The 24665-nt window shown below is 40.3% G+C and overlaps 2 protein-coding genes across 2 annotated transcripts in view; one reads left to right on the top strand and one right to left on the bottom strand.

Moving 5' to 3' along the window:
* LOC132826687 (interferon regulatory factor 6-like) overlaps positions 1 to 2825 on the top strand; it is a 45085-nt gene extending 42260 nt beyond the window's left edge. The window contains exons 8-9 of the mRNA XM_060842756.1: positions 377 to 495; positions 2272 to 2825. Coding sequence (XP_060698739.1) covers positions 377 to 495; positions 2272 to 2469 — 317 coding nt within the window. The 3' untranslated portion in view covers positions 2470 to 2825. The remainder of the gene's footprint in view (positions 1 to 376; positions 496 to 2271) is intronic.
* A 5903-nt stretch (positions 2826 to 8728) lies between these two features.
* The window catches only part of tnpo3 (transportin 3), a 74496-nt gene continuing 58559 nt past the window's right edge, over positions 8729 to 24665 (bottom strand). Inside the window, exons 18-23 of the mRNA XM_060842755.1 lie at positions 22529 to 22623; positions 21045 to 21201; positions 19880 to 20047; positions 16605 to 16717; positions 14051 to 14149; positions 8729 to 9627 (exon numbers count right to left, since the gene is read on the bottom strand). Coding sequence (XP_060698738.1) covers positions 14089 to 14149; positions 16605 to 16717; positions 19880 to 20047; positions 21045 to 21201; positions 22529 to 22623 — 594 coding nt within the window. The 3' untranslated portion in view covers positions 8729 to 9627; positions 14051 to 14088. The remainder of the gene's footprint in view (positions 9628 to 14050; positions 14150 to 16604; positions 16718 to 19879; positions 20048 to 21044; positions 21202 to 22528; positions 22624 to 24665) is intronic.

Genomic DNA, 24665 nt, shown 5'->3' with positions numbered 1-24665 from the left:
TGTATTTCCTCCCTGAACCTCTCTATTCTCCTTTCAGACAATCTCTTTAACCATGTTTGTGTCTCTCTACTACAATATCACCTTAGCTGGTTCATGTCAAATTCTGGTTTGAATGTCAAAGTGTCTTGAAGATATTTAGGGAGAGGATTCGAGAGCTTAAGGCCCAGACACCAACACTGGAACAATGTTGGAACAATTAAAATAGGAGATGCACAAGGGAAGAGAATTGGAAGAGCACAGCAATCTCTGAAGAATACTGTCTAGACGTTACAGAAGAGGGGAGGGATGAAGCCATGGGGATATTTGAAAACAAGATGAGAATTTTAAAGGGAGAATGCATATTTGTCTCCATTCATTATACTCCTTTCTTTCATAGAATTGATAATGTATCAGAAGGGACAGACTAGTGTTGCCCCACTTTACGAGATCCAGCTCTGCTTTGGTGAGGAATGGCCAGATGGCAAACCCAAGGAAAAAAAGCTGATCATGGTGCAGGTAACAGTCTTGGAATGGGGCAGAGTGGGTAGTTGGTTTCTCTGATCTGGTGACTATATAAATTCCTTGGAGTTTTCTCACATCTCTGGGCCCATACATATAAAGGCAGAGGACTGAATGGCTGCTGTCACGTTTGAACAGACACCATCCTGGGGAGGATCACACAGTGTGAACACTCTCTCATATGAGGAATACAACTGTCTGGACACTCTTTCCTGATGTCTAGATACATGTCTGTGAATGGATTCTCCTTCCCATGAGAGAAAAGGATCTTGTGCTAAATGTTTGTGATTTATAAAAGTGCTTGTGTTAGTGAGTTAGCCACTTTGGTTGTTGCCAAAAACGTGATTCCTACTACAAAGGAAATCCTGGTCAAAAGCTGCCTTTTGGTGGTGAACGCCATAAGATGATAAAATAAAGGAGAAGTGAGCCATTCAGCCCCTCATTGGATTAGATTAGATTACTTACAGTATGGAAACAGGCCCTTCGGCCCAACAAGTCCACACCGACCCGCCAAAGTGTATACCACTCAGACCCATACTCCTACATTTACCCCTTCACCTAACACTATGGGCAATTTAGCATGGCCAATTCACCTAACCTGCACATTTTTGGATTGTGGGAGGAAACCGGAGCACCCAGAGGAAACCCACGCAGACATGGGGAGAATGTGCAAACTCCACACAGAGTTGCCCGAGGCAGGAATTGAACCCAGGTCTCTGGTGCTGTGAGGCAGCAGTGCTAACCACTGTGCCACCGTGCCGCCCTCCACTGTGCCACCCTCAATTCCATTCTACCATTTAATTAAATCATGGCTGAGCTGACAATCCTCAATTGCACTTCCCTGCCTTATTCCAATAGTCTCTGATTCCTTAGTGATAATAAAGTTGTCTCAGTCTTGGATGTACTTAATGTCCTAGCCTCAACAGCCTTCTGTAGTAAAGATTGTCGGGAACCTAATCTAATCTAATTCCACAGATTCAATTCTGAAAAAAAAATTCCTCCTTATCTCTGTTTTAACTGAGTGACTACTTACTCTGGGATTATGCCCTCTGGTCCTATAGTCTCTCACAAAAGGAATAACTCCCTAATGGGAGTTCCCTCCTATGGGCATGTGGTTCTACTTACAACACATGGACTGCAATAGTTCAAGAAAGCAGTTCACCAGGGGACAGGCAATAAATGTTGGCCCAGCTGCAATGCCCACATCCAACATGTGAATAAAATACTCTCCCCATCGACCCTATCAAGCCTCCTCGAATGATATGGCACAGAAACAGACTCTTTGGTCCAACCAGTTCATGCCAAACATAATTCTAAATAAAACTAGTCCCACCTGCCTGCTCATGGTCCATACCCCTCCAAACCTTTCCTATTCATGTATCCATTCAAATGTCTTTTAAACATTGGAATTGTACCCATCTTGTATGTTTCAATTTGGCCTCATGAAGTCACTCTTAATTTCATTCTTATGAACTCCAGTTTTGTATGCTGAATTTACTCAATTTCTGCTCAGATGAAAACCCTCTCCATAGTTCAGATCAACCTAATTGACCTTTCTCTGAGCTGCCTCCAATGCCAATATATCTTTCATGAGCTAAATGGACCAAAACCATTCACAGTATTCAAGCCGAGATCTGGCTAGTGCTTTTTATAATTTTAGCAAGACTTCCCTATTTTTATACTCCATTTCCTGTGGAATAAAGATTTAATGTGAGTAACAACGTGCAATATGGTAACTTGACATTTAATTTTTTCCTTTTCATGGTGGTTCAGGTGATTCCGGTTGTGGCGAGAATGATGTTCGAGATGTTTTCAGGGGAGTTGTCATTCGATAGTGGGAGTATCTGTCTGCAAATCTCAAACCCAGACCTTAAGGACAACGTGGTGTTTCAGTTTAAAGAACTTCATCGATTACTTCAGTCCCAGCAAGGCCAGGGACAGTGGCCAGTGCAGCCTGCCAATCTACAATGAGGTTACAAAGTACCTAAGAAGAGGATATATTCCAGAATGCTGCCAATGGTTCTTGGGCTGTCATTCTAAATTTGCTGCTGACATGTTTTAAAACGAAAACTAGGAGTTGGAGCTCAGCGGTTTTTGGTCCTAAATGCTGGAACTCTAAGTGGGAGTGTATACGGCAAACAAGCACCTCTTATTCCTTCATCATTGATTTATGCATTTGACTTTTTATTATTACCTTCTCTTTAAAGGATTAAGGGCCGCTTCATCTTGCTTCTATCAGATTGCAACACAATGGACGCCATAGCAACTACTCTGAGGCAACTCATTCTTAATCCTAATTGTAATAAAAAGCACCTGTTAATGATTTAGCACCTCTGATTTGGAAATCATGTCTCACTATGTTTACTTATTGCGATCTTTGAAAATCTTTGAGGAGATTCCCTACTACTGTGTTGCTACATTGGTTTGGATTAGAAAAACTGCAGCTGTGGTAACAGTAGAATCAGGAACCATCCATTTCTGTGTGTGTCCACCAGGGTACTTATCTCTCTCACTCTCCAGATTTTGAATTGCATGTTTCCGCAGTATAAACTTTGCATTTTTTTATATATAAAAGCATTTTTATAACTTCCTTTCTGGATTGATTTGTTGGGAAATCTAGCACTTCAGGGTTATTTATGTCTTTAAAGGTGAATGTACATTAAATTGGAGCTAAAGAATTCAGTATGGCCTCATCCCAGCCACCTGTTCTGTGGAGCAAAACTGAGTTAATGTGTAGTGTTAGTGGCACAACCTGACTAGTGAAACTCATTTGCAGTTTCAACAGTCATGATGCTTCCAATCATGAAATGTGGCTGGAGAGCGCACTTTGGAGTTGTATAACACCAGAGTACAGTACTGGTGAATAAAGGTCAGTCACCGAGTAACATTGGGTGACAGTACTGATGAGTACAAATCTTGTTGTATAACAGGTGAAGAATTGGCAAGTACAGGTCTATTACTCCATAGAACTACGCCCAATACTGTACTACAGTTATCACTAATGTGTACCGATCTCACCATGTACAGTACAAATAGTTCCTAATCCATGTTCCATTCTACAAATCTTTTCTGCACCATTTCTTTTGACATCTTCATGCAATTTGGTGCCCAGAATGAAACATAATATTCCAGCTGAACAACCAGTGATTTTATACAGGTTTTTGCATAAATTCTATGCTTTTTATATATGGAAGTTCAGGAATAATATGCACTTTAATAGAATCATAGCATTCCTATAGTGTGGAAGTATATCATTGGGCCTAATAAGTCCACACCAGACCTACCCCATCTCTGTAACCCTACATTTCCCATAGCTAATTCACACACCCTGGACACTATGGACAATTGAGCATGGAAAATCCACCTAACCTGCATATCTTGGAGGGCAGAAGGAAACTGGGGCACCTGGAGGAAACCTGCACAGATGCAGGAAGAATATGCAAATTGCACACAGATAGTCGCTCAAGAGTGAAATCAAATCAGGGTTCCTGGTGCTGTGAGGGAGCAATGCCAACTACTGAGCCACCATGCCATCCCCAATGATTTTGAACTCGATCAGATCTCCTATTTGTTTTGCTGTCAAAGGAAAACAACCACATTTCTCTAGTCTCTTCACGTAACTTCAGAAATCCCCATACTACAGTATCCTATGTATCCTTGGATTTCTGTTTTCACTGGCAGCTCCCTTTTTCATCAGAGTAACACAAAGGTATTCTCACCCTTCAGCCTGTTCCATCATTCCCCAAATAGTGAAATCTAAACTGTTCACTTTCCCTCCAAACCTGGGACATACCTCTCGGTACATTGTTCCAGAAGGCAACGTATTTGCAGTTGTCCTTCTTGTTACAATGTCTAATTACTTAAGTGTTTTCTGTTGTAATGTTGATTCAGAAGATTTTTTTTGCATTAGGGGAATTCTTAACTTCCTCTTTTTCTAAAATCACTGTTCTGCAACATCAGGTCTGTTTTCCTTCCTCTTTTCTATGACTCTAGTCTGTGTGTCACACAGCTACTATAAAAGAGAGAGAAAGAAAGGAGGTTTTGTTCTGACCTGTATTGCTCTTCTGTGCGGAAAATTCTGGAGTAAAAATTGTAATTCAGGGTGAAACTGCAGTGTGACACATTCTAATCTAGTTACTCTTCAGCAGGCTTTGATACTGTGCAGAGTGTGACCCACAATACCAAGGGTTGAGCATTGGGCACAAACACATTCTCAACATTTCCGCAGCTGACATGTTTGAATCATTGATGTCTAATTTTAGTGTGGAACGTTCAATACTTTACAACATGTGGAAACAGTTTTAAATTAAATTCCCTATTGGAAGGGTTAAACTATTGGATTAGCTGATTTGTTCTCTGTTACTGCAGTAGTTGGGTCGATGGTCCCTACCTGAACCAGAGTTGCATAATGCTAATAGGAACTTTTGGGGTGGGTAGAAGGACACGAAGGATTATCATCTTACAGATGGGCAATAGAGAACTTTCAAGATGCGCAATAAATATTGTCTGAACTTGATAAAATATTTAACCAGACAGGGAGGAGGGCCTCAGCATTGCCTTAGGCATTGAATTAGACTTGTTTCCACAACAACGGGCACCTCTTGTATTTCAGGTTTGATCAGTGATTAAAACTTTTGACAATGATCTTACAGACAAGACAGGAATGTGACAGTCTAGTTGCCAACCAAATACTTGTCCCCCATTTACTGAATATATTGACTTATAAAAACAAGTGAGAAGTCTTGAAGAAGGGCTTATGCCCGAAACGTCGAATCTCCTGCTCCTTGGATGCTGCCTGACCTGCTGCGCTTTTCAATCAACACATTTTCAGCTGTAAAAACAAGTGCTGTGTTATCGTTTCCTGAGAACTGTACATAATTATTGTAATGTTGGGGGGGGGGGGGGGGGGGGGGGGTCAGTCATCCATTATTAAGCCACAAGTTCAACCGTCCCAAAACAAGAGGTTTACAGATACAGATTGAGTTTATGTAATTTCTGGTTATGATTCCAAATCACTTGCTGTCTGAAGTATTGTAAAAATGTAGAAATTTGACAGAAAAGACGCATGAGAATACCAATGAAAGGTTGCAATTGGGGAAAATAAAAATCAAAATATTGTACTTATCACCTGCTCATTATGAATGGATTGAGACAAATATACAATTAAAGACTGATAAGGGCTCTTACAGTGCAGTGGTAGTGTCCCTATCTGAATCGGGATGCCTTCCCCCTCCTGCTCTAAATGTCATATCTAAACAAGTTCTTCAGAAATATCTTATTATTAAAGATTTTCACAATTTGAGGTTATAACCAGGAGCCTAAACAGCTGCTTCCATTTATTCATTTTTAAAATTGGTTTGCAGAGATACTAGGTAAGAAATCAGAAGGAGGAGAGTAGGAGGGTAAAAAGACAGGATTTGAGAGCGTATGAGTGGCAGGAAGAGTCATGGAATGAATCACAGCATTATGCTTCAAGAGCTGAGGGCACAATCACGCAGTCGGGTAGAAAGTGATATCCCATGCTTTCATTTTTTTAAAAAATATGAAGCCAATTACTGCAGCAGTGGCAGTCGGCACCCTGTACCCTAATCCCATTTGTCAATTCACACCACAATTTTTAAGCCATCTCAGGTCATCTCGTAAAACAGGTTGATAGTCAAATGGCTGTTGGAAAGTCTTTGGAAGAAGTTTGTTTTTTAAATTTGATGAACAGCACATGTCTCTAAAACCTACATGTAAAAAAAAATCCTAAATTGTACACACATCCTAGTTTACCATGATAAGATTCAGAATAACCAGTTCTTCAGCATTTAGAATCATACAGCTTTGATTCCGAAAGAATAAATTATCAGTTCCAGAAAAAAAAAGGTTCTACAGAAACAATGATCTGCGTGGTCAGAAGATCCCTGGTTACACTGCTGCATGAGAGGTAATCTTCTGGATCACAGATCTCCTACGGTGTGGAAACATGCCATTCAGCCCAACAAGTCTATACCAACTCTCTGAAGATCATCCCACCCAGACTCTCCCACTCTTTCCCTATCCAGGTAATCCACCTAACCTACACATCCCTGAACACCATGGGCAATTTAGCATGGCTAAACCACCCAACCTGCATTTCTTTAGACCATAGGGGGAAACCCTCACAGATACTGGGAGAATGTGCAAACTTCACACAGTGTGTCGCCCGAAGCTGGAATTGAACCTGGGTCCCTAGCATTGCGAGAGAGCAGAGGTAACCACTGAACCACCATGCCACTGTTAACAGATGATCAAGTCTGCCTGTCATTCCTCTGAAATTAACCATCCCTTACAGTGATGCATTTCAAGTGTTAAGTGTAGTTATGAGTCTATTGAATTAGGAAGGTTACAGTCCTGGTCTTATGCAACTAGACAAGAACAACAGGTTTTTGGGAACATCCAGCTAAGGGCTTGATTCATTCAGCTCAGTGCAATTTTAAGAGGGCTCAGACTCTGACTTGAATATGACGTCCCTGATAGACCTCTACCTTCCACATAAAGTCATTGCTTAAGATCCAAGATAATGAACCTGAGTTTGAGTAAAGGACTTTTGTAGAACTTAAACCCCATCAAGAAATGGCAGTGGAACATAGGAAATTTTATAAATACAAATCAAGTCCACATTCCTCCAATCAGACCCCAGGTGTAGCCCTGAGTTTCCAAAGTTTCATTTGCCATTTTAATTCTCTATCCTCTGTTCCTACCCTTTTTGAATAATGCTTGAAAAGGAATGTCACCTTTCAATCCAGCATTTTACAGCCTTTCAGACATTGTGTTCAATAATTTCAGATCATAATCATTATTCCCATTGTTTTTCTGGCATGTGCGGACAATGTTGCTTCTGATCTTAACTCCTGTGGGTTTTTTTTGTTTCATTAGCACTTTGTTTTCCTTGCACCTCATACCTTTGTCATTTAAATCTTTCTTCCCAGCCTCTGATTGCTTAAACGCTGTTAAATTTGTAACACTTTCCTGTTCAGGGGTTACAGATGTGAAATGACCTATATCTACAGAGGTGCTGCCCTGTTAAGCATTTCCAGCATTTTGTGTTTCTTCTTAATCACATTTTTATTTATCTGCTACACAAGAACTTTTCCTGCCAAACACAGACCACCCCAGTTTTCTCACTGCAACTCAGATTCATTGTATAAGACTGTGCCTCTATGAGGAACTGGATTTGGATTATCCCTAATTCATCATCCACACAATCTTTACATCCTTGTGACACACTGACTACTCTTTACCTCTGGACCAGGAGGCCTTAGGTTCTCACTTGCTCCAACGTGTGTAATGACATCTCTAAACAGGTTGATGAGGAAATGTTTACACATGTAAACATTACAACCAGCAGATAGATATCTTACCTCCCATCAATCTGAATTGGCTCGATTCAAAATCCCAGAGGTGAATTCACATTAATTGACTTTTTGCAACAACCAGAGAGGACCTCACGAAAGTTTCTCCCTTTCCAAAGGAGCCCAACATTCTCTCAGGACTTACATTATTACAAAGTCAAGAAATGTCAATTATTTTAAACACACCAAATCTTAAGTTTATTTCACTTTTTTCATTTAAAAATGCTTAACATTAACATTTCTGAAGAGTAAACTTAATACTAACAGTAATAAAAATCACGAAGTGAAATTCCTCAATCGTAATGAAGCGTCAAATGAATCACATGTTTCTTATTTCAGGAAGGCCAATTCAGTGACTCATGAGCATATTCTGCAGTGCACTGCAGAAATAAATGAAGTGCTCTTTCAAAGAGTCTCTCCTCATCACAGTCCGAAATGAGCTTTTTGCCTTCTCCCAAAGGCTGCTACACACTAAGGGGAGGAGGATTTTTCGACGCTAATTCAACAAAGTGATGAAAGTGGCATAGCTTGCAATGAACCCTTGAGTTTGACATTGATGCTACAACAGCCAGACCGAGTTAGGAGCTGCAAGGTCACATTAAAAAGCTTTTTAATATCTTTAGCTAGAGAATGGTGAGAATGTGGAACTTGCTCTCACATGGAATAATTTAGGCAAATAACAGATTCATTAAGGGGGAGCTAGGAAAGTACAAAAGATAAAAAGGAAGAGATGGACATGCTGATAGGTCGATTCATGTGAAGCAAAAATACCACCACAGCAGTTGAGTTGAATGGCGTTTTTCTTCATTATAAACTCTATGTGCTAGAATTTCACTATAAAATAGCCAAACACATTTACTATTGTTTATTTTTTTTAATTGTTCTCGAGATGGTTACAACACCAGACGGAACAGCACTCGCGCACTCACTTCCCCATGAATTACCTTCTACCCGCCAACTCCCAGGACTCCCATCCTTCACACCCAGCTCAACAGTGCTGTCCATGTACGCTTATGTAAACAGCCACTGCCCACCCACCCCTTCACACTTTTTTTGTTTTTATTGACCTGCTACTTGGTCTCAGTCAATATCTTCACAACCAATGGAAACTCATCCACACCCTCCTCACGCAAGGTTGGGCTCAGATCCACAACTCCACATCCCAGAGATCCATGGCTCCATTTCTTTATCAATGCACTTCCTAAATTTTTTAAGTTGAGATACAGCTGAGGTTTCATAGCCCCTTCTGTCATTCGTCCATTAATCATGAACACTAAATATGATTTTCATTTTAGAAATCATTAAGAAAGTCTCTTGTGCTATGCACAAAAATCTTCCCAGCCCCATCCCACCCTCCCCTCCCTCCCAAAAAAAAACAAACTCCTCCCTGAAGGAACTCTGGCTGATTTTAAAAGCTGGTTTATTCTAGATCCTCCTTTTACATACAAGCTGAGGCAACATAATTTTCACCACCTGTCATTTTGGCATGCTGTTGATCCTCTGCTAAAGCCATCTTGAAGCTGGGAGGGGGGCAAAAAATCCTGGACTATCCCATCTCTGCATGCCCTGATGCACAATGCCAGGCAGGCTGCACCCATGTGGCGTTATGCAGTAGGGAGTTTGGCACTTCTCTCCCAGTCTACAGACCTCTGCTTGTGATTTTTTGCCCCGTTTGCTCTCGCTGGGAACCGGCCATGGCATTTTGGGTTCATTTTGATTTGCATTTCCAGTCTTGTTTTTGAGACACAGTCCTCTGTGTAAATAAAAAAACAACAATTTTAGAAAACCTTAGATAATTTCTGAAATTCTTTTCTATGTTGAATAGAAATGAATAAAATAAGTTGATTCTGAAAGCAGTTTTCATGTATATTTCCAGTGAAACCCTGAATACCTTTGAACTCCAATGTTTCTAAACCATCAGACCGCTCATCTAAGATACATCACTGGATGACAAGAAATTTTCTCCAAATAAACACTGGTAAGACTGAAGCGAACTGTTTCCATCCTTGTTATATATCATTTTCCTATTATGAACAGCATCCCTCTCACTGACAATTATGAGCAAAACTAGGCCAATTATGTCATTTTGACTCCAAAATTACTGCAAAACCCTACTTTATGCCTTTATTACTTTTAAATTTGACTATTCCAAGCCCACTCCTGACCAACAATTTATTTTCATAAACTTGAGATTATTCAAAACTGCTGCCCGTGTCCTTACTTGTATCAAGACCTGTGCCATGATCACGTGTTTGCCGATTTACTACTTAACACCTAACTAACCAACCTCGCAAATTTTAACATTCTTATCCTTTTGAAATCCCTTACATACTAAGGGATATTTCATGGAGCTTACAAGGTCAGAAAATATGACTGTGGGGTGATTTAAATAGGCAAGATGGAAAATTTAAACTTCCTGATGACAGGTTGAGATGCAGAATAAAATTAGTGGGATGTAGAACTTCGCTGGCTATGGCAAGTTGCTTCTTGTAACACATTTGTAAACCATGAATACTCATTAGTGTAAAATTTTATTAAAAATAATATCCTGCATTTAAGCTAAAAGATGCAGGAGGATCTTGTGTCATGATCATGTGAAGGTCTGCTTTGTGCAATTGAACACAAGGTTTCCTTCTTTGATTCTAAGGCACAGAGAGGAAAGCAGATGAATGCATGCTGGGATTAAGGCTGAGAATCATCAAGAGTCAGTGGTGAAGAGGATTTTTGAAGTGGGAAGGATCTGCTGTTGCAATGTAATTGGGGAGGGGTGTTTTAGATAAATGGAAAAAGAGTGGAGAGAGAGAAGACATGCATGTCCTCCTTGGATGCTGGCTGGCACATTCCTTGTAAGAGCTTTGCATTCTGGAATCAGAGGTTTGTAGCACAGAAAAACGCTCTTTAGCTGATGGAGCCTACACTAATCAAAACAACCACTTAACGATTCTAATACCATTTTCCTGAACTTGGTCCATAGCCTTCTATGCCTTGGCACACTACATTCATCCGTAACATTTCAACTTCCTTACTGGAGATTGTTCTCGGGCAATGTCCTTTTATTGGTATAAAAGAGGGAGAGCCAGCTGAGCTTGCAAGTTCATCCATGTCCCACAGAGTTACAAGCACAACCTGGAGAGTAACATGAACACACTGAACAACAGAAACAAAACCAGTGTAGCTTTCATAATAAAGGAAACGCCCCATACTCCCATGTAACCAATGACTGTCAACTATGTGATGTGCTAATATATTTAGCTCTCTGACTAAGTTTCACAGGTTAGGACAATACACACATAAATAAAGGTAAAGTCATTGTGAAATATTTACTGGCAAAATTTAATTTTGGAAAACATTTTTGCTCTCCATTGTTATGCTGATGGTGATATTATTAAGTAGGAAAGTGACTCCCAAGATGCAGAGGCTCCCTGTTTGGCCAGGAGATTCTAATAGGTTGTCTGTTGAGGCAGCATGGTCTACTGACAACTATCGAAAGGATGTTATGAAACTTGAATTGGTTCAGAAAAGGATGTTGCCACGGTTGGAGGATTTGAGCTATAGGGAGAGGCTGATTAGGCTGGAGCTGTTTTCCCTGAAGCATCAGAGGCTGAGGGGTGACCTTATAGAGGCTTATAAAATCATGTGGGGCATGGATTAGATAGACAAAGTCTTTTCCCTGATGTGGGGGAGTCAGGAACTAGAGGCCATAGATTTAGGGTGAGAGTGGAAAGATATAAAAGGGACCCAAGGGGCAGAGGATGTGGTGGAGGCTGATACAATTACAACACTTTAAAAACATCTGGATGAATATATAAATAGGAAGGGTTTCGAGGAATATGAGCTAAGTGCTGGCAAACGGGACTAGATTAGGTTGGGATATCAGGTCAGCATGGACGAGTTGGACTGAAGGATCTATTTCCATGCTATATATCTCTATGACTCCATGATAGCAGGTTTCAAAGAAAACCTTGCCCTGTTGTTAAATTAGCCATGCTTTAGATGAACTCTGCTGGCACTTATCAGGGTGTGGGAAACAACAAAATGAGAGAAAATAGAAGTAGCACAGAGTTCCAGTTACAATGCTAAGATCGGTATTCAGTTGACATAATCCTGGTCCTAATGCCTGATTTCCTCCAAGCGTTGAAGCCAGAGTTAGCTACCATCATCCAGTTCTTGAGGATCTCAACCTTCATAACTCTTATTAGCAGCAGTGCATGTAGATGTCAAGAATCTAAGCTCTGGAATTTCCACTGTCATTCTTTCCTTTATTTAAGACCTGCCTTAAATCTACATTTTTGACCAAGAGTTTTTTGGCCATTCACCTACTATTTCCTTATGGGGCTTATCAAATTTTACTTTATAAGGCAATTTTCAATTACCTGTGATAGTTAATTTTCCCAAGAGCACTAACTGCAAGTTGATATCGAAATTTAATCAAAGCTGGCTGGGGCAATGGGTCAAGGATTGACAACTCATTGCTGTAATCGGAATCCCAATCCAGCTAGTCTGTTTAGTTTGTGTGTGACATTATTTTGAACAGTTTCAAATCGTTTGCACAAAAAAGAGACTCCACAGCAACTGCATTTACAAATCCTTCTCTATTGCAGAGGAAGGAGGTACGGCAAGTTTCAAGAGCAAGATTTCTTCCAAAGTGAAGTCAAAATTAAGTGGGCCCCCTCCCACTGAGTGAACATTGTGCAGAAGGAAACAAGCTAGGATTCTATGGTGAGAGTACAGAATGGGTGATAAGACACTATTGCTTATACTCAGAATTCTTTGAAATGGGACCACTACTTTTTTAAGCTTAGATGATTAGATCAGCCCTGATCTCATTGAATGGCTGAGCAGACTCATTGGACTGAATGACCTACCACTGTTACTATGACTTATGCTCTAACAGGCTACATCTAGCTCAGCTGGCTGGACAGCTGGTTTGGAACAGTTTGCAAGTCAACAGTTTGGAACCAGTTTCCACATCAGCTGAGTTTATCACAAAGGACTCTCCTTCTCAACCTTTCCCCGTGCTTGAGGCATAGTATTCCTTAAGTTAAATCACCACCAGAGGTGTCTCATGGGTGGCATGTCAGCAGTTGCCTCAGAGCCAGGGACCGATGTTTGTTTCCAACCTTGGCCAACTGTCTGTATCAAGTTTGTACATTCTCACTGTGTCTGCTGTTTGAAGGTCAATGCAGACTCAATGGGCTGAATGGCCTCTTTCTGCACTGTAGGGATTCTATGAATCTACTTCTCAATTTTGCCTCTCACCAGAAGCGTGGTAACCCTCAGGTTAAACCATCACCAGAGGCCTGTCTGTAACAGCCCTTTGATCTGGTAGACTATGGAACTTTACAAACAATAAAATTAATAAAAAATTTACCCAGGAATACTTGATGTTGGAACTTCATACAAAATTCATTCATTCTGACAGCAAACTCTTCCCTAGATCTAATCTCAGTGAGTTTCAGAAGCACGTGGAAGGCAGTTTGACCAAGTCCCTGAGCCACAGTTGAAGGCTGTAAGATCAGGAGACTTTGTGGTAAAGGTACCATAGAATAAAAGGCTAAGAAATTTCCCTCTGCGTATCAGTGAGACTGGAAGATCCTGAGTTATTGAAAGTCAGAACAGATACTAACTTGGGTACTGCTACTTATCTTGGAGGTGATGAGTTCTTAACAGGAAAGTTGCCAATGCTGCAATGCAATGAATCCATACTAGATGCGAGTGAGGACAGTATATAGTTCTTCAACTGCTCAATGAGGGAGTGAGCAAGGGAGGGAGAGAGAGACAGACTTTAAACTCTCCTTAAACAAGACAGTGAATAAGGAGACATACATCAATAATTCCGACACACTGCTCAACTTAGAGTCAGAGACGGAATAACATGGAAGAGTTATTTTTTGTAATGAGTAGGAACATTAGGTGAAGTGAGGAAGAAGTATATTAGAAACTTAGAACAAGACTGACCTCAAACAGAGATTGCTCAGAGACATGTTTTTTCTTGATTCTTTTCATATGAGGGATTATAGAATAGTTGAATGGTCTGGATGGTCAATTCCAGGCTATCTACAGTTTATGGAACCCCAGGACTGGAAAGCCCGGGTTCAAGTCCCACTTGCTTCAAAAGTGTGCAATAACATCTCTGAACATGCAAATTAGAAAAATAGGTCCAAGACAGTTCTTACCTGGGAGACTGATGCAAGTCATGGATTTGTGAACACAGCTATCGGAAGAGGCGTGTGAAATCTCTCAAAGCCCAGCAAACTTTCTTACATTCATCAGCACTACAAAAGGTTAAAAAGATGCATTGAAAATCAACAGAGCACTAACTTAACTTTGAATACGGAGTTAAAATAACATTGATCTATATAGATTATTAGCATATAGCAGTAGCTTAAATTAACAAAGCACTGCGTTTAAGTAACAGGGGATAATGGATCTCATTAACACTAATTTTCATAAAAACTAGCACACAGCCGTGGGTTATAGTAATGCTCCATTTATCTAGACTCACACAATCAATGTACACAATCATAAGGCTGGCTCTGCTATAAAGTGAAAAAGATTAAACATTAACTCTAACTTGCAAAGGAATTTATACAAAAAGTTCGAAGTTAACAATTCTATGACTGAAAGATCAGCTTGTATACAGTAACAGCAAATGTTAGGAACCGTGACTCTTGACAGTTTCTTTTTCAGGTGAGTGAGCTTCTGCTGAGGTGACCTCAACTCTGCACAATAAGGATTAACTGCTCCTTCCAGACAAACCTCCTGCCCAAGGATATTGCTCTATTTATTTGATAAGATTGATAATTTTTTGTTTCATTTTGATTTTTTCCTAAGCTTTTGATTGCCCACTTCAAATACTTTTTCTTCTTTCTCAGACTGTGAAACCTTGCTGCTCATGGTTCCTCTCAAAGTGTGAGGGACAGTGGAACTTAAGGGAGATAATCACCGCACATATCTAGTAGGGAGGGTCAGTGGATCACAATCAGGAGCCCTAGCTACCAGCAGCTTCTTGATCCAAAGACAGAATTCCATGGCTGCTTACTAATGTTAACATACTCCACTCTAATTCAGAATCAAACTCTCACACTCCCTGATCAATGGCTGAATGAGCTGGGCCAGCGACTCCATCCAGCTCATCATCCAGAGAATCCTTTGGACAACTTAATAATATAAAAATGCAATTGCAAAACCCCACTGTACTGAAAAAGATATTTCCTATACAAATGGAATAAAATTAAGGTTTTTGTAAGTGAGCCAACTGTCCAAAAGATGGTGGTTTCCTTTGTTTAATTTGGCACATGGATAAAGTTCATAAAGTCATCAATCATGTTTTGACTAACTCAATGACAAATTTCAATGAGTGAAGTTAAAGTCAAAACTCGGGCAGCTATCATCTATTAAAATGCACATCGATTGTCAATCAAGACCACAGGTTCAAGCTGAAGTCTGGACAATTAGGATTGACATTTAATGTCTGAAATTATAGCATTGGCCATACTTTTGGGTGAGGTCATACGGACTACAAAAAGTTCAATTATCTCTTTCCCAAGCAGGAGAATTAAATCACAGAAAAGTTGCAGATAAAAGGTTTTCAGCCCATTGCACCTGCATCACCTTAATAAACTAGCCACCCATTTACCCACTTAACAGAACCTGGTCCATAGCCTTGCATGTCACAGCACTTCTGGTGCAGATCCAGATTCCTTTCAAATGATGAATGTTTCTACCTCAACCAAACTGGTCTGCAAATTCCAGACATTCACTACTCTCTGGGTGAAAAAGGTTAATCTCACATTCCTCCTAATTCTTTCACCAAGAATTAAATCTGCGCCATTCCACAAAGAAAAACAGGTCTTGCCTGTCCACTTTATCCCTCAGTATTTTGTCCACCTCAAATAAGTCACCCATCAGCCTCTCTGTTTAAGGGAATGAAACAACCCCAGCCTATCCAATCAATTATCAGTAATTTATTAGAGTAAAGAGACAAAAGATAAACTCAACAAGTGTCACTACAATTGCTCCTCGGTCAGCTTGTGCGACAGATGAAGCCAGGTGTAATGCTGGATTCAAAAACCAATTTTGCACGGAAACAAACAACTGCTGACTCATCCACCATAACCATTTTCTTTCAACTATCAGTAAAATTCAACCTTTTGATACAACTCTCTACTGTTCAGAGTTGAATAATATGAAAAACATTTTCAGAGCATGAATAACTCAGGAGGCGTGGTTTCAGACCAAGTCATTCCTGACTACAAAGTGCGATCATACGGACGAGGCAAACCATAAGGTATAATTCAAGTCAGGACTTGCTCAGTGTCAACACTTTACCATATGGAGAAACCTCATGATTGTTTAAAGGTGGAAGTCAGTCGGCCCTTATACAGGTCTGAGCATGTTGTTGATTGTTAATTCATTGAATGCTTTCTTCCTCTGTAACTGGCCTTGTGTTAATTTGCCTTGTATTGATAGAAGAACACTGGGAAAATGTCATGTAATCAGTGAGTTGCAATCTCTGAGTGCCACTACATTATAATATTGTTCTAGACCTATTAAAAAGGCCTCAGTACAGTAATCTTACCGGTTCCAGAGTGTGCTAGCTGTAAACGCTAGCTGCCATTTGAGGAAACCTTCCCGTCCCAATTGTCCAACACTGGCACCTTCCCAAACCATCAGAATAGTGCTAGCTTTGCATGCCCACTGAGCAGTTACGCTCACAACTACTCTCACCTGGTGACTTGCTTGTGGAAGTCAGTCAGCTGCTTGTGTGTTACTGTGATAGCACCCCCTGCTGTCTCTTTTGGTAATGACTTGAGTGAAACCTCCAACCATCTGCAAAAGGTCTAAAGGGGACAAGAACAAAAAAAATTCAAAGATTCATGGGAAGTATGCTGAAAAGACACTAGTGTTGAGGGTGAGAATTGGGAAGGGATTAATACACATTGCCTGAATACACTGTCTAAGCTTCAACGAAATGGGATTTCCTGGTTTTGATAAAATCGGATAGCCTTAAAACAGACAACACAGCGCCTCACTATATCCATTTCTATATATGATGAAGATGAAGGGTAATCAGATTTTTGAGAAACGTTGTCACACATATTATGCTTACTTATTCACCTAAAACATGCATTAGACCTCCCACACATACGTTCTCTCAGATAGCAGGAGTGCAGTTTAACATAAGACATTGATTAACTTGGTAGAGTCTAGGTTACAGTACAAAGCACAGCACTAACATTACACCTGAATACACATGGACACTTGCAACTACTCCTGATTCAAGTATACAAGCATCTGTGTACATGGGCACATTGAAAGGCAGAACACCAGTCTAACCTTGGATTTAAATGTTAAATAGAAAGATCTCAAGGCACTACAAAATTGAAAATTGCATGCTAGTTAGTTGGTTTTGTTATAGAACACAATCTTCAGAGTTTCTGCTCCACGTATTGCAGAGTAGTAAAACATTGCTCTCCAAATGTAATTACTGCACAAATGCTCCATTAAAGCATTGTTGGAAATCTGTGAAACTCTGCTTAGACAGCTTTCATTCTGAATTCACAGTATTTAATATTCAACACATCACAGATATTTACAGCACAGGAGGCCGTGATTTGGTCCCATCATGTTCTGCATCAAAGACCTGGCTCCAATAATCTCATTCTCTAGCTCTTAATCCATAGCCCTGGAGGCTACATTGATGCAAAAGAACACATAAATAACTCTTCAATGTTACAAGAGTTTCTAACTCAATTATCCTTTCAAACTGAGTTCAAAACTCCCACCACTGCCTGGGTGAGGATGAGCCTCAACTCCCCTCTAAGCCTTATATTGCTAGACCTAAATCTATGGCCCATGTTTAATGACCCATCTAGCAATGGAAAGAAGTTATCTTCTCAATCACCCTACGTCCCTCAATTGTATACACAACTATCAGGTCCTCTCTCAAATCTTTGCTCTTCCAAGAACCAGCCTATCCTTGTTTTCCTCATACTTCTGGTCCTCCGGCCCAGGCAACGTCTTGGTAAATCTCCTCCATAATCTCTAGTTCAATCATGTCAATCCTACAAAATGGTGACCAGTACTTGCACAATACTCTGCTTGCAGCCTAACCAGCATTTTATACAGTTCTACACACCATCCCTGCTAATAAAAGCTAGTGTTCCATCTGCCCTATTTCCCGTAACTACCTGCCCTGCTACATTCAGGGATCTGTGCAGACACACATTAAGGTCCCTCTGACCTTAAAAACTTTCTAGCTTCTGACCATTCATACTGTCATCCTTTGCCTTGCTAGACTGCCTAAAGTGCATTACCTCACTTTTCTGGATTGAATTCCATATGCTATTGCTCTGCCCACCTGACTAATCCACTGATAGGCCCCTGGAGTCCACTGCTACATTTTTATTTACCTCCACAATTTTCATGTTACACGCAAATCTATTAAACATTCCCCCTACATTTAAATCCAAATTATCATTAATGTACAACATAAAACAGCAAGATCTCCAACACGGAGGCCTAGGAAGCTCCACTGAAAACAGACATCCAGTACAACGAATATTCCTCAGCCATCACTTCTTGGCTCTCTACTAATTTTGGATCTAAGGTGCCACTTTGCCTTGATTCACTGGGCTCTTATTTTCTTGACCAGTCTGCCATTACAGCATCTAAAGCCTTGTTAAAGTCCATGTAGACCACAGCAAATGTATAATTTTTATCAATACTCCTGGTTAGCTCCCCAAAAGAATTCCATTAAATCTGTCAAATATGACCTTGCCTGAATAAACTGCAAATATATTCTGCTCCTCAGAATTCTTGCTAATATGTTTTCCACTACCAAACTTAGATTGTCTGGTATGTAATTTCCTGGTCTACCCCCTCCTCTTTTTTTTAAAAAATACTGGCACAATGCACAGATTACTTCTATTCCCCCAATGGGCCCTACACTTAACTTAGTTATTCGCTTGCCCTATACTTTTTTCTCTTAAAAATGGGTTTTCCTTTATTCTACATGCCAATGCTGTCTCATACACTCTTAGCTTGTCCAATTTCTTTCTCTAAATTAACCCCTACAATCTTTTATACTCCTCTTGGGACTATGCTATATTGAGTGCTCAGTATCAGCCACAGGTTGCTCTTATTTCTTACTCAATGTTTATATTCCTGCATAGCCAGGGTTCTCTGGTCTTGGTGCCACCCTTTGTCTTTACAGGAACATAATTGCCCTATACTCCTACTATTTCCTTCTTGAGTGCTTCCCTTTCTCCCTCCCTTCTTGAGTGCTTTGATAGTAAAATGAACTAAGAGTAGTTACTTGAAGATAAAACAATGATAAGTTAGCCTTTCTCCAGTTTACAAATTCTATTCCCAGCCTACACTTATCCTATTCCACAAATATCCTTAATTTGTGACTAATCATTCAGCTCTAGAACTGTCCTCACTGTGCAGTTTGTTACATGGAGATACTAAATAAGCTATGGTTATTTTTGTAACAGCAAGGCAGGGGAGATTTAACAAAGTTTTCAAAATTGTGAAAGACTTTGACAGATACAATTAAACTATTACCACTAACAGACCAGTTGAAATCCAGATTTAAGGTGATCACCAGAAGAATCATGGAAATTGGAAGACTTTTTTAAAAATGAAGCGAATTGCTGTGATCCGAATTGTCTGGCAGAATAGCAGTGGAAACAATTTCAGTAAAACTTTCTAATGATAATTACCACTTAAAGAATTTGTCTTGAAAGATCAGTGAGGAAAGAGCAAAGGGAGGGGTCTATTTGGGTGGATCTTTCAAAACGCAGCAAAGGCATATAGACCTGAATGGTCTCCTTCTGTGGTTTATGATTCTATGGTTGCAGAATTTTACTTGAAAGTCATAAAAAGCGAATGAAACTGAAAATGCTGTGCCATGCAAGTGGTTTGAATAATATGCCCATCTGCCTTTAATTAGCAAGATAAAGCCTCCAGCCATTAATCAGGTACTATTGTGATCTTACCGCTCTGTCGATTTGCATGATTTCCCATATAACCTCTGCTAGGTCTGGCAAAGTATACGGGGGAAGGCAGAAGCACACAGCCTGGAGCAGTTGATTGACCAGTTGTTGACCATGTTGGGTCATCACCTGTTTGATTAGTTCCTTCCGTAGTTCAAAGTCATCCTCGTGCTGTGGAAGCGAGATCCAATTATTACTACATTTTTTTGTTCAGTTCATTCAGCCATTGTAATGAGGTTGATACATAACTCGGCAGGTATGAAAACTCCATTCTTTGAAATTGAGAAATCGATGAATTCCACAGTACAGATCAGCAAGCAAGACTGTAGAGGAGGCATGATGTCTCAGTCATCAGTGCTGAGGTCGACTTCAAGCTTGGGTTTTAAAAGCCTACAGTGCGTACCACTAAGCTTTAGCTTTGTAGGTCTTTATACTGCAACAAGGTTGGATTTTAAGATTTTAGAGACGCAGATGTGAATGGCAGACCACAGCCAAGTCCCACAATTTTGGGAAAGACGTTTCAGTGTAGGACTACTTTAAGATTAGTAGTTCAGTAATGCAGCAATACCTCCATACGTGGTATCTATGCATTCATTATACCTTCAGTACACAAACAAAAGATGATATCTGCACATGTGGGGAAGGCTTAAACCACACATCATACCTAACAAATATTTTATTGTGTTTTTCATACTGGAACTATATTGTAGTAAAGAAACAAGCTAGATTAAGTATTTATAAATTGAGGGTATTTCTAGAACCTAAATTGTAAAGGAACTTTAACAGTAAAAGTTTGAAACACAAATGTTGAAAAATAAAACTTTTCTGAGAAAAGCTAAGTATATGCAGCAGTCAGATGTAAGGAGTCATTTCTTACAAGATCCCACAATCAATTATCATTGGGCATGTTGGCTAAGGGTTAAATATTAGTCAGGACACCCAGCACGTCAAACAATGCTGCATTATCTTTAACATTCACCTGAACAGAGATTAGTGCACATACAAAAAGGACCTCAGATGGTGTAGTAAGGGATATCAATAGGACACTGAAGCCACACAATAGGGTATAACCCACAAACCAATAAACCTGGGGTAGGAGCACTGCCACTCAGCTGTCTTCTCTGGATTCAGGCACCAGTATTCAGTGCTCAGGCAGGCAAAAACTTACATCTTTGGCAACACCTGTGTGGATAAGATCCCTCAAGAACTTCATGATACTGCAGTTGGCATCTCGGTGGTCAAGAACGACAGCTGCAATGGCACAGTTCAGGATGTGAATAATGATCTGGCTCTGCAAAAGCGTGGTTGGGCTCCGTTGAATAAATCTACATGGGGAAAGAAAGGGGAACCCCATAAATACTTGCAGAGATGTTTCATGTTACAAGAAACTCTAGAAGATTCAAAAATGATTTACAAGACTGATACCGAAAGATCATACTGGTCAGAAAATACTGAACATGCTCAATTGCTTTTGTCTTGGAACAGCCTGAGAGGTGGTCTGTCAAATATTTTCCCACTGGAGGCTAAGCAAAATCAAGGAGCATAATATACATGGTAGCTGTTGGGGTCTTGTGGCACAGTAGTAGGGACCAATGTGCCCTGGAGGTGTCATAAGATGGCCGGACAAATTGACTAAAATAACTATAACCTTAAGATAGCCATTAATATATTCAATTAAAAGTAAAGATAGTTCTTTGCTCAAAGAGTGGTTAGAATGTGGAACTTGCTGCACATTCAAATGTGCATGGAGTAATTAAGACAAATAGGAGGAAACTGAATATGTGAAGGAGAAAACAAAAAGAATATGCTTATGGTGTTCAAAGGTCTAGCAAAAACTTCATTAGCACACCACATGTTCGGAAGGAAAGTTGTGCAAAATATTTTTGCAAACTTTCATAGATAAATGAAACACCACAATATCAACCAATATTTACACTGCCACTATTCAAGTTTGCTATCAAGCATTCAAGAGACTAAATTCCCACAGCCTCGGGAGACAGAATGAAGTATGTAATCTAATGTTAAAAAAAAATCTGAATAAACATCCAAATTGGAATAGATTGAAGTTAACTGACACATTTTAAGGAAACATCTATTACACGGCTAAAAAAAAAATCAGGTGTATTTTTTTTAAAAATACTGTGATTTGTTATGATCTGGTATGCACTGCTTGAAAGGATAATGGAAGATGATACAATAGTAACTTTCAAAGGAAAATATAAAGTGAACATTTGCAAGGCTATGGGAAAGAAGTGGAGAGTGGGTTTAATTGGATCGCTCTTTCATGAAGTGGCAGGAGCTCAATGGGTTAAAATGGTCTCCTTCTGTGCTGCACAACTCTCCAGGAGGCACAGAAGTGAAATGTTAGAATAATGGACTAGAATAAAGGAATCCCTTCTGTGCAGAAAGAGGCCATTAGACTTATCAAGTATACACTGACCCTCCAAAATCCTGAGTTTCTGTTTTTGAGGCAGGACTAATTACTTTGCTGAGACAGGTGAAATGATAGAAACACTTTTCCAAAGAAGTGTCAGTGCTTCAGAGATTTGGTTAAAGAGATGTATACAAATATACTGAGTCACCAACAGTGCCAAGCAAGTACTATTACATCCTTACCAGACAACAAATTACTTCACTAAATCTTCCAAGTACCTGGTTGCTAAACGGAAAAGATCATCCACTGTGTCTGGGTGATCCCGAAGGCCATTTGGCTGTTCAAGCAGTTGAAATGTTGGCATGCACAAAGCCTGCAAAAAATAGTGAAGAGTTAAAGGCACATGTCTGCAGGCCAGAGAAAGATGGCCACCATCACTACCCAGCAGGGAGGGTTGGCCCACCTTGGGATGGCCTTTCTTACCTGTAATTGAGTGATGCTAAGTCCAAATGCAGCATACCTGCCCTTACAGATCAGACGTTGCCCAAAGCTCAGTGAAGGAGATAGTTTGAGGGAAATTTTCAGCAGCTTGCCAGCCAGAGGGTAAACATGTCTGAATGTAGCACAATTAATCACCCATTCTATTATGGCAAAACACACTTCAAATTTTAGACAGAGAGAGAGAATCTATGTTGGTCTGATCAGTTGGTTTGAGGGGATCTAAGCACCTTCCATACCAGGCAACATCCTCATAAACCTTCTCTGCACCCTCTCCAAAGCGTCAATATCCTTTAGGTATTTGGCGGCCAGAACACAGTATTCTAAACGCAGCCAAACCAAAGTCTTGTACAATTTTAATATGACCTACCTGCTCTTATACTCAATATCCCAGTCAATGAAGGCAAGTATACCATATGCCTTCTTGACCACTACCCACCGGTGCAGCCACTTTCAAGGTACAATGGACCTGAACTCCCAGATCTCTCTGCTCATCCACTTTTCCCAAAGCTCTTCTGTTTACAGTATAGTTCGCTCTAGAATTAGACGTCCCAAAATGCATCACCTCACATTTGCCCAGATTGAACTCCATCTGCCACTTCTTCACTCAACTCTCCAGTCTATCTATATTCTCCTGTATTCTTAGACAGTCCCCTATGCTTTCTGCTACTCCACCAATCTTAGTGTCATCTGCAAACTTACCGATCAGACCAACAATGCCATCTTTCAGATCACTTATGTATAATACAAACAACAGTGGCCCCAGCACTGATCCCCGTGGAACACCTTATGTACGCTTCCCTTTTCCTCTTGGCTAGTTGCACAATTTCTCCCATCATCCACTGTTCACAAATCTTGCCTTTTCTATCCCTCATTTTCAAAGAAGCATGCCTATCCTGCACTATCTTTGAAAGCCTCCCACATATCAAATGTGGACTTCTCTTCAAATAGCTGCTCCCAATCCATATTTCCTAGCTTCTGCCAAAATTTTGATTGGCCTTTGCCCAGTTTAGTAATCTTCTCTTACACACTCATCTTTGTCCACGAATATTCTAAAACTTACAGAATTGTGGTCACTGTTCCCAAAAAAAAAAATCCCCCACTGCAACTTCTACCACCTGGCCTGGCTCATTCCCCAGGTCCAATATGGCCCCTTCCCTCATTGGACTATTGATGTACTGCTCTAGAAAACTTCCCAGGGATGCTCCTTACAAATTCTGCCCCATCCAGATCTCTGACACTAAGTGCATCCCAGTCAATATTGGGAAAATTAAAATCTCCTATCACCACCACCCTGTTGCCTATACACCTTTCTATAATCTGTTTACCTATTTGTTCTTCTACCTCACGCTCACTGTTGAGAGGCCTTTAGTACAGCCCAAGAATGTAACTGCACCCTGCTTATAGCCTACCTATAATGCCTCACTGCTCAAGCCCTCCATAGTGTCCTCCTTTAGCACAGCTGTGATATCATCCCTGACCAGCAATGCAACTCCTCCCCGCCTTTTACTTCCTCCCTGTTCAGCCTGAAGCATCTATATCCTGGAATATTTAGTTGCCAATCATACCCTTCCTTCAACCAAGTCTCTATGATAGTAATAACAAGATGGAAGGTGCTAGCTATAAAGGGAGGTTGAGGTTAGGATTGCTTTCATTAGAAAACAGGAGATTGATTGCAGTCTACAAAATCATGAAGGGTATAGATAGGGGGTATAGAGATAAGCTTTTTCCCAGGGTGAGGGATTTAATAACAAGAGGTCACGCTTTCAAGGTGAGAGGTGAAAAGTTTAAGGGGGATACACACGGAAAGTACTTTGCACAGAAGGTGGTAGGTGCCTGGAATGCATGGCCAGCAGAGGTGGTAGAGGCAGGCATGGGCAGATTCATTTAAGGTGAGTCTGGACAGATGCATGAGTG

This window comes from Hemiscyllium ocellatum, chromosome 23, assembly GCF_020745735.1.
Source record: "Hemiscyllium ocellatum isolate sHemOce1 chromosome 23, sHemOce1.pat.X.cur, whole genome shotgun sequence".
NCBI lineage: Eukaryota > Metazoa > Chordata > Chondrichthyes > Orectolobiformes > Hemiscylliidae > Hemiscyllium > Hemiscyllium ocellatum.
This window is presented reverse-complemented; position numbering and strand designations above follow the sequence as displayed.